Source organism: Malaya genurostris, chromosome 1 (genome assembly GCF_030247185.1).
Source record: "Malaya genurostris strain Urasoe2022 chromosome 1, Malgen_1.1, whole genome shotgun sequence".
NCBI lineage: Eukaryota > Metazoa > Arthropoda > Insecta > Diptera > Culicidae > Malaya > Malaya genurostris.
In genome coordinates, this window is record NC_080570.1 from 46535768 (window position 1) to 46551629 (window position 15862).

The 15862-nt window shown below is 38.8% G+C and overlaps 1 protein-coding gene across 4 annotated transcripts in view; it reads right to left on the reverse strand.

Annotated features, from left to right (window-relative positions):
- Positions 1-1721: 1721 nt before the first annotated feature.
- Positions 1722-15862, reverse strand: part of LOC131438781 (tubulin polyglutamylase TTLL5) — an 87377-nt gene continuing 73236 nt past the window's right edge. For all 4 annotated transcript variants that reach the window (XM_058609050.1, XM_058609041.1, XM_058609059.1 and 1 more), the window contains exons 5-7: positions 11202-12110; positions 10909-11122; positions 1722-10841 (exon numbers count right to left, since the gene is read on the reverse strand). In XM_058609050.1, coding sequence (XP_058465033.1) covers positions 8952-10841; positions 10909-11122; positions 11202-12110 — 3013 coding nt within the window. In that variant the 3' untranslated portion in view covers positions 1722-8951. The remainder of the gene's footprint in view (positions 10842-10908; positions 11123-11201; positions 12111-15862) is intronic.

Here is a 15862-nt window from a genome sequence, read left to right on the forward strand (position 1 = left end):
GCGAAGCGCTTTTTGAACGAATCTACGTTGTATCGAATCGCTTCTACAGCGCGTTTCAAGTAGAAAGAGTTCCAAACAACTGAACAATATTTTAGAGCAGGACGAACTAGTGACAATGTAAATGGTGTGTTGTATGAGCTGTTTGTCTAGAAAAACACAAAGATCCTTGATGCACGACGATCTGCTAATCATGAATCTTTTTGGAGCGTGCTTCAGACACCGACTAGAAGATAAGTACGCCACGTCCCAATTAACAAGAATCGTGCTTGAAGTAATCCATAACCTTCCTTGAGCTCATGGAATTGCATTTCTTCACTTTTGTTCCACTACCAGCTCGCCTCTGGGTGGTATGGAATTTCTTGAACGACGACCGCTCCAGTCCGCTTCAGTCGATAACCAGCATGCAGACCACCCGCCGGGTCTTCGTAGCTTGGGGGTGTTTTCCGCGGACCCACACGGACCGAAGGAAGCGGCTAACATTACCAACGCCATCTGAAAGACTCTCATGCTATATTCAATTCACCGGCCACTGCAGATCGCCAGCTGGATTTTCGAGAATCCGCGACCCCGACATGACATTATCTGATGATACTATTCTAGTTTTAAGTTAGTCGTTAATTAAGATTATAAAATACCCTGGGCATCTTAGAGCTTAAGCAGTATGCCTTGAATTTATATTATATAATTGAATAAAAAAATACACTTTAAACTTATTTTACCCAAAATCTTATTCTTACCCATGTAATAAAAAAATACACTCAAAAGAAAATGTTGCAACGAACACAGTATTCATGTATGCAGTGAAAATGGTTCATAAATCTGATCCGGTTGGTACAAGAAGAGGAGCACAGCTGACAAGGTTGACATATTAGGTTGAGGATAACTTGGGAACAAATGCGTAGAGATCACGATAAATCCAAACATCGAAACGCACTAGGATCTTCTGGTGAAGCTGGAATCTTTGTCATTACTCCTGTGTTCATATTGTCATATCGAGGTTGTTGCAAATATCACAGATCATAGCCAATCTGTAACCATTGTGAAAGTAACCCATGAGATTTGAAGTGTTCTCTTATAAATTTGGGTGCGGTAAGCAATTACGTGATGTCAAAAAGTTGACGATATATGATAAATGAAGAAGCTCTTAGAAGAGTGTAGATACCAGGTATTGAGAAGGTTTATTCGTTAAAAAGAACAGTGATATCCTAAAGTACTACTTCATAGGAGTTTTCTTGAATGATGTTGAAATCGTGGAAATCGTCGATTAGTTATTAGTTTTTTTTCGAGTATCGAAAGACATAAGTATTTCTCGTAGATCAAACTCCTGACTTCGTTCGATAAGTTAATCATCGACGGATACCATCACTGAAAGGAGGGGCCAATTTACAGTCAACTACTACAAGTGCAAGAGAAGCTAAAGAAAATGACCGAGGGTTAGGTGACCTCATTGCCCTACGTCTAAAGCAAGGAGCTATGAGCAAACGACCAATCGGTGAAGAAGTATCTGGAGAAAATTGGAATTGTTGTGTGAAAGCATCAGATAAGGTTAACCGTGCCTTAACAGGACTGAGGTGCTGGTGAAAAACATCAGGAAACGGTGAAGCGCGACGTTGTGATAATAATGGATGTCAAGACTTGACTTGACACTAGACGGCTGGGAAATGCATGACAGCTGAGGCTGTGATATTCACCGGAGCGTATGCTTTGAACCGACCGTCAAATCAATCCGATTAGTAAAATTTATTAAACTTGATTTCTGTCCAAATTGAACTGTACCGTCTATCGCTGTCAGAGAGTCCAGGACTTGGTGCCTATCGTAGTATGATAATTTCAATCAAGCAAGTTATCGTATCGTGTGTGAGTATCAAGCAAGTTGGTAAGTAAGCGGATATATAGATTTTTAACCGGTAATGTTAGAATAGTAGCGATAACCTTATCTCGAGAGGTTATGTTTCTTTTTTTTTTATTTGTTTGTTTTCGAATGAAAGCATTGCGAAGTGTCTATATTGATGAACCACTAACTAGAAGCTTCTGTAGGTGTAAACGTTAATGGCCGGACCTTATCTATTGATACTCGATTCAATTCATGTTTTGTCTCTGTCGAAAAGCGTGCATGTAAAATTTTAGACGAATGTTCCTGGTTTTATTGTTTCGATGTTTAAAATCCGATTTAAGGTACTGTGATCTGTGCTCAAAACTGTCCTAGCGATTTATTGGACGAAAGCTGGTTTTTAACAAGTGAACGGATTGTTTTGTGCTTAGAAATGTTCGCGTTTTGGTAATTGTAAATATGTGCCACCGTTCAACCGCTATTAGTTTGTTATTATACTTTTTTTTTTGGTTTTTGTAAAACGGGCCGTCGATTGAGGACCAACAATCGTTAACACCGGTATGTGGAAGTATTTCTTTTAAAAAAAGGTCTCACCTTCGACGGAACTATGGAACTAGGAGGAATTTAGTAACTAGCTGCGATTGACTACTGTTAGCTTGAAACGCTCAACGGTTGATATCAAAAATATATGATCTGGATTGACGTTGTTGTTGTATGTATGGATGTATGTATGTATGTAGTTTTGCATTTAGTGCACTGGATTCGTAGAGCAATAGGTTATTGAATTAAGCTATTTTTCGTCAAACAAAATAATGATTACTCGATCAAACATTAGACCGTTGAGAGGAGATTTGCAGTATCTACCACTTTTGCGTCTCTATCGTTCCTCTATATATTTCGTGAAATCGCTACTGTGTGACTAGACTTGATTTTTCTTTACTCTTAAAAATACAACACTTTTCCTTAAAACCAATTCTTTGGCTAACATTAGCTTTTAGTGGTGTTTTCTCTTTAATTTTAGTTTATATATATCGTTCTAAACTTTTTCAAAGTTCTGAAATCTAGTGCTAGCTTGTGACGATTGTTTCTTGTTCAGGTTTACAACTCAGTCCCCTGGTTTGGAGATACAATGAAGGACAGATTCTCTGTACTTCTTTACACTGTCGGGAGAAACTGATGATCACAGTAATCCCATTTCAGTGCCGTATGTTTTTTTTTATTGCTGCTTCGTGTATGATTCCATTCCTTTACAGATTCAGGAACAACCAGTACGAAAGCTTATAAATGTGTGGCCAATTGTCATCATTACACCAGAACGTTGTTTGGTGATCAATTAGTCTATAGATCACTTCTATTTTCATCTTTGAGAATGACATTGAATCTAGCTTCTGCAAATGTTAGGAAATAATAAAACTGTCGACAGTGTGATGTTCGTGAAAAGAATAAACAGTTTACACCCAAACCTTCATTTACGAAGTACTTTTTTCTTTGGAATTATTCGATTTACGTAATTACTTTTTACGAACCAAATCTCGTATAACGTTATTTTACGAACCAAATTCGAAATAAAGTAAATTGTTTTTTCGAGCCTACTTCCTAAAAAGGTGTTTTAACATAATATGGAAATATGTGCTATGATAATATTCGGGTCCTGTAATTTTTGAATCTGATTTGACGAATAATTGCCGGAAAACTATGTTTCAGCTCGATTCTGAATTCAAAATTGTAACATCCGGTTTTGCAATATTCCTTGAAGAACCCTTACATTTTCGGAACGGATTTGATAATAAGATGTTGCGAAATCTGTTGAAAGGAAAGGTCAAATTTCACAAAAGGAATGCAATACCAATGCTTTGCTCCGTCTTTCGACTAAACAATATTCTTGAAAATCCTTGCAGTACGCATATTTTCGAAACAGAATTGACAAGTACGCAACGAATACACGCGTGTTCAAGTTCTACTGATTCAATCCGCTTCAAAAACACATATTCCAATTGATTTTCATGGAAGTTTCATGCATGACTACCTTCCGTCACAATTATTTTTCATAATTACGAACGAATACTCGCTGTATGGCTTGAAAAATATATTTAATATTTCACTTTTCAAACAGAGGCAGGATAATCATCAACAACGGGTCAACAATCATCAAAACAATGGGGCACACAGAAAAAAATAATGAACGTTACAGGTAACATAACTACTTAACGTGTCAAATGACGGAATATTCCATTCGTACAGAATTTTACAGGCTTAGAGTGTAATTTGCATTCGGCTACACAGATGAAAATATTTACATCTATTTCATTGGAGCAGGAAATTGAATATAAACTAACTTCTCAGATCTCACTTATCAATTCATTTCTGAAACAAAACTAAGCGTAAATTGAAATATGTTATATAAATCATTGAAAAATCATGACATTCTAATTTACTTTTACATCGAAATTTTTGATTCAATTGATGTCTATTCCAAAGTATCATTGAATTACATGTCGTGTAAATTTCCTTATTTTTTCTGTGTACCAATTGCCGCTGTATGGATTTATATGTATCAATTATTCATCAAGCATCTATGTGCTTCTGTGGCTCAGTCGATTAACTGGCATGCTTTTTGATATAATGTTTCTCGGTTCAAGTCGCGTTGTTGCTGAACATATTTTGTTTTTGTTCAAATCACACAGTTTCACATGTTCTAGAATATAAATTTGAGTGAAATACGACGCTCCATTTATGTGCATCTTATAAGATGTAAAATCACAAGATTTTTTTTACAACTGTGCATAACGCATCCTCAAATAGCTTCTTTCTTATGTTTGAAAAATGTTTTAGTTTTTTCGCGGAAGAAATAATTGCCCGATTAAAGAGTGTTTACTATTATTCATTAAATTGTTAACTTATACATAATTTTTGTAAACAAATTCCTAAGCATTTTGTCCCATACAATTCGCGCCATTTTGCTCTCAATTCACCTAAATTTACAATTCAAAACCTGTAAAATTTATTCATAACCATAACTTTACAGCTAATATAGCTGTAGTTGATATCCAAATTTTGTGCCTGAATTTATGTTCACATGCTAATAGATGTAATATTCTGTCATTAGCCGAAAAATTCCGACATCTTTGAATTTACGTCATGCGAAAATGAATTTCTCAGGGTGTAACAAAACTATACACTTAGAAACATTTTCATCTTAATAGATGCACATAAAAGAAAAATCGTGATTTACTTACATTCACAATTCAAAGCATGTAAAGATTAGTCATATCATTAACTTCACAGTTCATTTAGCTGAAGCTTACATCGATACAGACGCAAAATTTAGTTTTACATGTTAGTAGATGTAATATTGTGTCATCACCGAAGAAATTACGGCATGTTTGATTTTACGTCAAGCGTAAATGTCATTTTTTTTTAAAGAATGTGCATTCTTACGTATTCAATCGACTGAATCCCACACTCTTAGAAAAAATGAAATTTACGCTTGACGTAAATTCAAGTATGCCGTAATTTCTTCGGTGATGACACAATATTACATCTACTAACATGTAAATATAAATTTTGCGTCTGTATCGATGTAAACTTCAGTTTAATTAACTGCGAAGGTAATGATATGACTTATCTTTACATGCTATGTATTGTGAATGTAAGTGAATCGCGACGCTCCTTTTATGTGCATCTAAGAAGATGCAACATTTTTTAAGTGTGCAAGCAACAAAAAGTTCTTCAATTACTGAAAACATCAACATTCTTGTTGCTTAAATGTACACGCAGAACATTTGAGAACCTAAAAGTACAAAACAAGTTCCGCGTAGGATTTCTCACTGCGTAGATGCTTGGCAATGCATTCTAGAAACTGCTTAAAAGTTGGTTCGGTTGCACCCTGCCAGACCCTGTCAGCTTGGAACGAAATCAATCTTCAGTTCAGCAACGCCATCGCACGGGCATCACATTCAACATATCATGTCAATTGTTTGGGTGCGCAGTGCTGCTTTTTTTTCGCGCACGATGTTCGCAAAAAAGGATGTTGCCAATGATTTGTTCGGTAAATGTGAGAGCTTTCTTAGATTTTGAGACGCAAAATAGAAATCAGATAGAAACGCCTTCTTAATTAATGTTTTATTCGTCTGTAAAACAATATTTTATTTTTTTTTTCTAAATTTAAATAATGCAAATATGTCACATGATCATTTCAATGTTAAATCTCACAAGTCGACTCATGTCCCGCTTCAAAACTTACTTAGCGAAGGGTTTGCTTGAAAATATGTTTATCACTTGATGTGCTAAGTCAGAACAACATGTGATGAAACACTATATAGGGTTTTCGCGATGACGACACGAATGCACTCCTAATGAATAATGTTCATTTTTTGACATTTACCAATGGTTTGTTTACATATCTATTAGATTTTTTATCGTGACGTCACAAATGAACAAGAGTTCATCCTTGATAGTTCAGCGGTACTATTTTCAAACAAGCTTAAACAAAAATCGAAGAACACATCTCAAACAATCATCTTTACACTTTTCAACTAGTGACTTTCATTTAATAAACCTCAAAAACAAACCGATAATCGGATAATCGTGAACAAATGTTTTAAAACTCTATTTAGACGATATGAGCCGTAAATGGTCTCATTCAATTTGTCAACAGACAAACAAAAAAATCTATGTTTACAAACAGTACTGCTGAACTGTCAAAATGTGTTCATTTGATTGAGGTTAGCAGTGACGGTGAAAAACCTAATTAACACGTATTCAAATTAGAATTAACGCAATTAACACACACAAACCCGGACAGCTGTCAAAATTGATTCATTTTGTTCATTTTTGTGAGGTTATGTCATGTACGAGCAAAACCTGATTAACACGTATTCAAATTAGAATAAACCAATGGGGACGGGTATAGCATGATGAGTTAGTCGATGCCCTTCATGCACCCCACCTGGGTTCGATTCCCTACCCCGTACATAGGGTCAGAAAGTTTTTCTGACCCAAAGAGGCGAATGACTTCAATGTTAAAACCTCTATAATCAAAAACAGAATGAACCAATAAACAAACCACCGATAGCTGTCAAATGATGTTCATTCAGTGAATTTTGTGAGGTTAAGTCATGTTCGTGCAAAACCCCTAATAACAACGAGCGGGTCTTCAGCGGAGGCCTAGATTATTTTCGACTTTTTTTTGGAGACTCCGTGTGTAGCACCGAAAAAACGTCTACATGATTGATCGGCTTTGTTCTATGGTTCGCTGAATACAGTTATCTAGACTTAAGAATTATGAAAAATGAAAATCAGTTGAAGCTGTAACCTCGTTTAATGAACACTTGAAAGAAAACCCACCAAACGTAATAAACTTCGGCATTGGTTTTGAAAGAAATCTGCAAAGCAGTCTTGGCATTACTTGGCCTCTGTGGAAGTCCCTTGTGTTTTAAAAGACTTCGCAGCCGAATCATAGCGTACAGAATCATTGCAAATTCTTTACGTTCAATATAAAATGGTGAAACAATCAAGCGACAAAGAAAAGCCAGTGTAGTTTTACTCCGATGCGGAACTTGACTCTCTCTTTCAACAGATTTCGTTACCGATTAATGCGTGCAGAGGACAATTTTATAACTCGTGTAAAAATCCTACCGATACCAGAAATCTATCCCGGTCGGAGCTCGAACATACGACAACTGCCTTGCGAATCCAGTGAAATTCATTCACGATATTTTCAATCTTGAAACTAATGTCGTTTTCGCTTGAGAAAACTGAAACTAACCCAGGGTAGTTTCATCAAACAAACACTTTTCATGAAACTTTGTTGGGTTCTCACTTAGCACCGGGGTTTGAGCAAACCTAAAATAAAAACCATTCGAATTCGGTTCGAAACTGATTCGATTCGATTCGACACAAACAGTTTGACAGCAGTTAGGGTGGGAACTGGGTTGGGTTTGGCAGCAAGCGAAAACGACATAACTAATCTGTTCTCTTTGTTTTTAAAGCGTATGCAAAATACAGGCGTCTAGGAATGCTTCAGTGCGAAAACTGGATAAAAACATTATAAAAGTGTTCATATTGTTTCTGTCTTCAAGAAACTTTTTATGATTCTTGTTCTGATCATATTGTCGAAAGACTGAGACATAAAGTCCAAGTTTTTACTGAAAATTCGCGTATTGTTAAGCCCGAGAGTCGTGATTTTAGATTTGGCATAGACCTCAAAAATCGTTTTCTTCATATAACCATAACATCCGTACTGTATAGTAAGGGGTTTCAATTTATATCAATAAACCGGAATGTTTGATTTTGGAACGACTTTAAACATCGATTTCGGCATCTAATAATAAAATCCGATCCGAAAGTATCCATATGATGAGTATGATGATTTTTTTTTACGCTGTAAATTCCAAATAATATTAATAATTTTTTCACGAAATGATTTGAATTACGAACCCCAGCTTTGGTTCGTAAACGAAGGTTTGGGGTGTATCATTTAATCCATTTTACTTTAAGATGTTCTCAACAAAAATATCGACCGGTTGCAATCGGCAATGCTTAACTATCACAACGGTCAAGATTTCTCGAGCAAATATTTCAATTAATATTCGATCAGATCAGTAGCCAGGAAGCGCTGTGAATTTTAATAAAATCGATTACATTTTTGATAAAAATTTTCGAGTTAAGCAGTAGGTGTGTCGCCGAAGAGTATGTTTATTCTAGTACACATGTCAATCTCACATTATTTTCTGTTCAGTTGAAAAATGTGAAATATAATTGAGATTTTTCACGTAGATTTGTCTAAAACTTGAAATTAATTACAATCCCAATTTCGGACGGATACTTTAGAACTCAATGCGGTTAATTTGAATAGGTCGTAGGAGGAAAAAAACAAGCTGTTTTTCGTTACATAAACAACAACAAGCTTGTCGAGAAAATAAACTAACAAATTCCTTGATTAAAATAACACTTTAACAATTAGGAACTTTGCATATGATAAAAACGAAAAAGCTGTTATTTAAAAACCCATAAATCAAAGAACAATTTTGCACCGCATCGGCGACGATTTGCGCCAGCAAACACGCTTCCCCACGATAGAAAAACAATCTCAACTCAAACACTATGTAACTTCACCCTTCTAGTACAACCAATTGGACCGCTGGTCTCTTTCCCGCGATGACTTGACCATGTTACCGACCGGCGGTTTACGTTTGATTGGCGACAGCCGCACATTTTTGTCCGGACGGAACTCCACCGACCGTCCGGCTGCCACCGTACTCAAACCGGTTCGGCTGTTGCGCTGCTGCTCATTGCTCTTGTAGTGCGGATCCAGCCGGATCAGCTCCTTGTTCGCCCCGCCGGGAGCCATACACGGTAACGCTTTGAGGAAACCATGTGCTCCCACCGGAATCGGAGGCGTCGGCGGGACACTGGACGAACAGCCGGTGTACAGAAACGGCATCGTTTGGGTGAGATTGGTGTGTAGCGTTAGCACCGATTCGACATCCGTTTCGCCGGCTTGCATCAAGAAGTCGTTGAACAGCTTGATCGGTACCATGCCGACCATATCGAAAGTATCGACGAATGCTTCCGTTTCCTTGCTGTACAGATGCAGATAGTCACCCAGCTGTTTGGCTACCATCGCTCCACGATCCTTGCCGAGAGCTTTATTTCCGAAGTTACGGAAAAAGAAAGGGGTTTTCATGTGTGCACCAACGCGGTATAGAAATTTCATCACCAGTTCCTCGTGGGCGTGTTTCGGTTCGGTTGAAAGTCGCTTCAGAATATATTCCAAATACAAACCGAAGGCACGCCTAGACTGCAGAATGCTGAGCTCGTGACCCGCTTCGATAAGTTTCCTAATTTGTAATCTGAGTCGTTTCGCTTCGTCTACACACTTCGGAGCCGTGTGCTTAGGCCCGATGGTTATCGGAAGTGAACTTTCCAAAGCACGTTCATATTTTTGGATGCGATGAACTATACGATTTTCCGATTCACTGCCTTGAGGAAACAATTGCGAGTGTAGCATTTGATTGTAGTTGTGCGGAATTATCATCAGGTACGAACCACTACCGTTCGATGTAACCGCTGATGTGGGAACACCCGTGACGGGATCCAAGAGCGAAGCATACCGCATCATGCTGTCACTGGTGGGGAAAATTCTCACAAACCCACCCCGCCGTTCGTACTGTGCTCGAGCGAAACGAACGATTTTCAGCTCCTCCATCGTCAGCACACTGAGTGTTGTTTGAACCTTTTTCGGTGGCTCCGAACCGTGCTGCTGGGAAGGATCCTTCTTCCCACTTGTTCCAGTAGTGTGCACAAAATCAGCCGAATTAACCCTCCGATAGGGTGTACTTAGGTTTCTAATTTTCTGCCCTTTGCTATCGTAGCAAGCCTTCTGCAGAGGACTGATTGCCGGAATTCCGACCATCGTTAGCAAATCGGTAAGCAAACAGGCCTTAACTTTCGTATCAAGCGGAGTATCACAGCCAAGCGAAGGCGAAAGGTTTATCTCTAGTAGCCACGGTTTCAAGGTATCATCTATCAGAATATCAAACCCGTACAGCTCGAAGCAGTTGCCGACATGCGGCACGAACATCCGACAAGCCGCCACGATCGGTTGCGTACAGGAAAAGATTGCCTTTATGATCAGGTCCTCAATATTCAGCATCAACTGTTCCGTATTGCATCCCTGACTTCGCAAATGCCTCAGCAGCGCACTGAGCGTCCACTTATGACCCACATCCTCATCACCAGCGTTGTTCGATTTGATGTAATCCGTGTGATACTTATTGATGCTATAGTTGCACAAATGCATGCACGGATTCCACAGGTTTTCGGCTGTTCGGTCGTACTTAACCGTTGCCAGCCGCACGAGACCCTCCTCGTAGAGGTAGATAATCAGAGGATCGAACGAGGTCACCGCAACGTACAGCCGAATGTCACACTTGTGCCCGTCAATACACAGCGGATCGGTAATATACTTGGCCACAACAACCTGCTCGTACGATGCAATCTGATCCGGCTGAAACGTTCACAAAAGTTGATTAGTTATTCCGCTCGATGGGTAACTAAAGTACAAACAAACCTACCGAATTGACTATGAAAATGCCTCGTCCCCGGCTGGATGCAACCGGCTTTACGATCCACGGACCGCGACACTTGTTGTGGGCTGCAATCAGTTCCTTGTAGTCTTGTGGCAGCAAAAACGATTGGGGAACTATGTCGAAGTGTTTCAGACCCCGCAGATGCTGCATTCGCTCTATATTTTTGTACAGCCGATCCTTTCGTGTCAGTTCGTACGACCTGCAAACGATTGGAACAGTTCGTAAATAACGGAAGAATATTTACTTACAACATAATAACAATAATTCAACCGACTCACCTGGGAAAATGATTGACTCGCTGGTAAGGTGCCAGGTTTCGCAAAATATCCGGCTTCAAATGGATGCCCGTCCACAGCAGATTGAAATCGGTACTGTCGGAACCACTCTCGGCCATTCCGTGAGCGCTAAGAATCTTCCGCAGAAGCCGCGTCTCCGTGTTGACAAATTTGTAGAAAATATTCAGCTTGGCTGCAGGCATTTCCGTTTTCCCTACGCTTTGGTTTTCTTTATTCTCCTGGTTTATTTTGGGTATTTTTTTCTCCGCCACAACCAACATCGGTTCCGATTTGGAGGTGGGTAGCTCCACTTCCGGTTCATCCCCGTCTCGGCTAGCCAAGGATGCGTTGCTCAGAGAACTGGACGAGGAGGACGATTCCAGTTGACGCTTTTTCGACTTTCCCGCGGTCGGTGCCACCGAGGAACCAGCTTCGTCCTGCGAAGTGGCTTCCTCGTCATTATCATCGTCGTCTTCTTCGGTTTCACCCTCACCCTCTACCTCCTGATCATTATCGCCTTCATCTTCGTTCTCATCGTCATCTTCATCGTCTTCGTCATCGTCATCATCGTCTTCGTTATTATTGCTAGAGGTGCTAATACTATCGGATTTTCGTTGAACATTGAAATTTTTAGGCAGTGTCGCGAGTATCTTCAAATTTTTGGCGTCCTTAACACTAGAGGAGGTGACGACGGGTGATTCTTTGGTGGAACCGGCACTGTAACTCGAGCTCGTTGCAGTGTCGACCGATGGCGCGGAGGAACCCGACGAGGATAGCGCCGTGTCGTCACTGGAACTATTCGCGTTAACCGGGGAAAGTGCACTGGTTCGGAACACCAGGACGGCGTCCTTACCGCCGGGTGGACCACCGGTTACCCACGGATTTGGTGTCACTGGGGTTGGCTTTTTGGCACTAAAATAAGGATGGAAACGAAAAATTAATTATTTACTCGATACTATGAAGAATGACACAATCAAAAATTAATTTGATCTTCATTGTTAAAAAAAAGTGAAAATTTTAAGTCAACGTTTCAGCAACAAGTTCTTATTCGTATTTTCTTCAACACAGTCAGTGGGGACAGCAATAATGAATAACTTTGAAATGAGAATATATAATCAACAAATGGCGTCGAATTTTCCGTTGTCAAGAAATTGATTCAATTCCAAGTGAACAAAGCTATCAGCACAGTATGGCTATATGCTTATCTTTCTTCTTCTGTAGTTTCGATCAGTGTGAAATATGGTCTCCTACGAAAATCGTTTGGTCGCTCAGTTTTTCCGAAGATGAACAATAAGGTGAGACTAACGCTCATAATGTCCAATGAAATGAAACGTAAACAGCATTGGAAAACTTCTGCGATTGTATTAAAAGTGTTGTTTAAAACAATTCGATTCGACTGTCTACTTCTTCGCGAAGCACGAAATATGTAACTATTTGTAGCATTTGTGAGTTTGAAAACACACTTGTTAACGCCACTTCTGTACTAATAACTCTGCAATTTCAGAAGTTAGCTACAGAAAAAACAATAAAATCAAGATCAATTTGCTCTGACATCAATGGAACTTTGTACACGTCGTCAGTATGGCAAGCCACAAATATTTCACGGATTGGAGTTAAGGCGAATGCAGGATTCCTCAATGGCCAACTCTATCAGAGTTTGTATCATTTGATGGATAATTTATAACTGTCCTGCAGTGGAATTGTCGAAGCATCATGCCATAACTTGATTCATTTAAAGTTTTATTGCATAATCAAAAATATGATGTATTTGCTTTGTGCGAAACATGACTTACTTCAAATATATCTTTAAATTTTAATGACTAACTTTATACGTCTCGATAGAGATTCTTCGTATGGTGGAGTGCTTTAGGAATTAAGAAATGATATTCCTTTTATAGATTAAACATACCTTCGACTTCCAGTATAGAAGTAGACAGCGACAGCCTGATGAAATGGTAGAAGCCCTTCCTGCTCCACGTTTGATTCTGGGAGATTCCAATTCGCACGGAATTCTGAGGGGTTCCGTTTACAATTATAACAGATAATAATCTTTAGTATATAATGTTTGCGACAATTTTAGCATGACGGTATTAAATATGGGTAGCATGACAAGTGCATTAGAATTATCTCTTTGCTCGACTTCAATTCGACTAGATTGCTCCTGGAAAATATTTCTTGATTTACACGGTAGCTATCATTTACCAATCATCATCTCAATTAGCAGTAGCAACTGCATTGCTACTTCAGTTAATATTTCATATAATTTGACAAAAAATATTGACTGGATTAAATACCAAAGTAATATTTCAAGTGTCTAAAATCAATGGAAGAGATTCCCCCACTTGATGAATATGACTTCCTCGTTTGTTCGATTCTGGAGGCCACAAAACAAGCCCAAATCAAACGGTTTTCCGGTCCAACGAATAACAGCAGGTCTGCCAACCCTTTGTGGGACAAAGAGTGCTCCGATGCTAAACATGCAAAACCAAATGCTTTTAAGACGTTTCTTAAACTGGGAGGAAGAACTTCCCAGAATTTTGAAAAATTCTTGGTTTTAGAAACCAAGTACAAGTATGCTTCGGGCAAAGAAAAGTAGCTATTTGTCGAAGGTTTGTCAAGAGAAACCTCAATGAGCACTCTTTGGAACTTGGCCAGACGAAAGAGGAATCGTAACGTAGGAAATAAGAGTGAGGAATACTCGAACCGATGGATATTTAATTTTGCGAGGAAAGTTTGTCCAGATTCTGTTCCTACGCAGAGTCCTATCGGGAGTCTAACTCAAATAATGTTTCCATTGATAGCCCCTTTACAATAATGAAATTAGCTATAGCACTCTTGTCTTGTGACAATAACGCTCCTGGGTTGGACAGAATTAAATTCAACTTGGTGAAGAATCTGCCCGACCTTGCAAAAAGACGTTTGTTGGAATTGTTCACCAAGTTTCTTGAGCAAACCATTGTTCCACCTGACTGGAGGCAAGCGAAAGTTATCGCCATTCAACACTTGGGCCGAGACGAACGGCATGTTTTTAGATACTCAGTTTGGCTTCCGTAGAAATGCAGGGACGGATCATTGCCTTGCATTACTTTCGTCTGACACACAAATTGCTTTCGCCCAAAAACAACAAATGGCATCTATATTTTTAGCCATTAGAGGAGCATTTGATTCAGACTCTATTGATATTCTTTCAGACAAGCTACACCAACATGGACTTCCAGTGGTTATTTGCACAACCTTTTGTCGGAGAATCGCACGTATTTTTTACATTGTGATTTGACAACATTTAGAATTAGCTACATGGGTCTACCGAAAGGTTCATGCTTCAGTCCGCTCCTCTATAATTTTTACGTGAATGACATTGACAACTGTCTAATAACCCCATGCACACTAAGACAATTGGCAGATAATGGCGTGGTTTCAGTTACTGGACCAAAAGCTGTTAACCTGCAAAAACCATTGCAAGATACCTTAGATAACTTGTCCTTTTGGGCTGTTCATCTGGGTACCGAATTCTCTGCGGAGAAAACAGAGCTGGTTGTTTTTTCAAGAAAGTTAGATCCCGCGCAGCTTCAGCTCCATATAATGGGAAGGATAATTCAACAGGTTTTGACTTTCAAATACCTCGGGGTGTGGTTTGATTCCAATGGCACGTGGGGAGGACACATTAGATATTTGATAACTAAATGCCAAAAAGAGTAAATTTTCTTTGAACAATAACAGAATCGTGGTAGGGTGCTCATCCGGAAGATTTGAAATTGTATCAGACAACGATACTTTCAGTGATGAAACATCTTACTTTGAATAAAAATGATGCACTGATACAAACAAACCTGGAAAAGTTATAGTTATAGTAATACTGATATAATATTAAAGGAAACTAGTAGTAATATGTTTTATTAAATAGCAAAATCCAATCAGTGCCATCAAAGAGAGAGGGATATCATCGCAGCAACAAAATACCGGCATGGTTCATTTAACATAGAATAGATACCAGTGCGAGAGTGAATTTCAATCGATGACCTGTCTGAGAATCAAAGGTTAGCTCGCTGCTGTGGGGATTCTCTCTGAAGCAACAAACAGTCGCTTATTCTCGTTTCGCGATCCGATTCTGTATGGGCAGTGGATAGTTGCGATATAATCATTTTACTATGGCCGCTTATTCTACCAATGTACCTTATGATAAAAAAAGAACCGGAATTTTCAATTTAAAATTCGCCACACGAAAATTTTTAAACTTCTTTGTATAGACGCCAAACAAAAACTAATCGTACGACCTTATTTTTTAAATCTTTAAGTTTGTGAAAATCGATTTGGCCATCTTGAAGGAAAGTGAGTGAGATCCTTTTGGTAGTTTTTTAATCACTATTTCCAATACTTCCGAAATCTAATTTCGAGGACCGGAATTGCCGAAGTTGGTTCGTATGAACAGCAACAAATATGACCCAAAAATTGGAACAGTTTTGAACCTAGTTAAAAAGAATTTTTACACCTTTCACTTTGTCACTTAAGATGGTGGTATAAAATTTTTAACACTTAAGTATCTCTGAGAAAATAGTCTGAGTTTCGTTTTGGAGTATTTCAAAACTAGTATCGGTGCTTTCAGAATCGGAAATCGCAACCAAAAACCGCTGCCATTTCGCAATGGTTCAGAATTTGTCAATTTT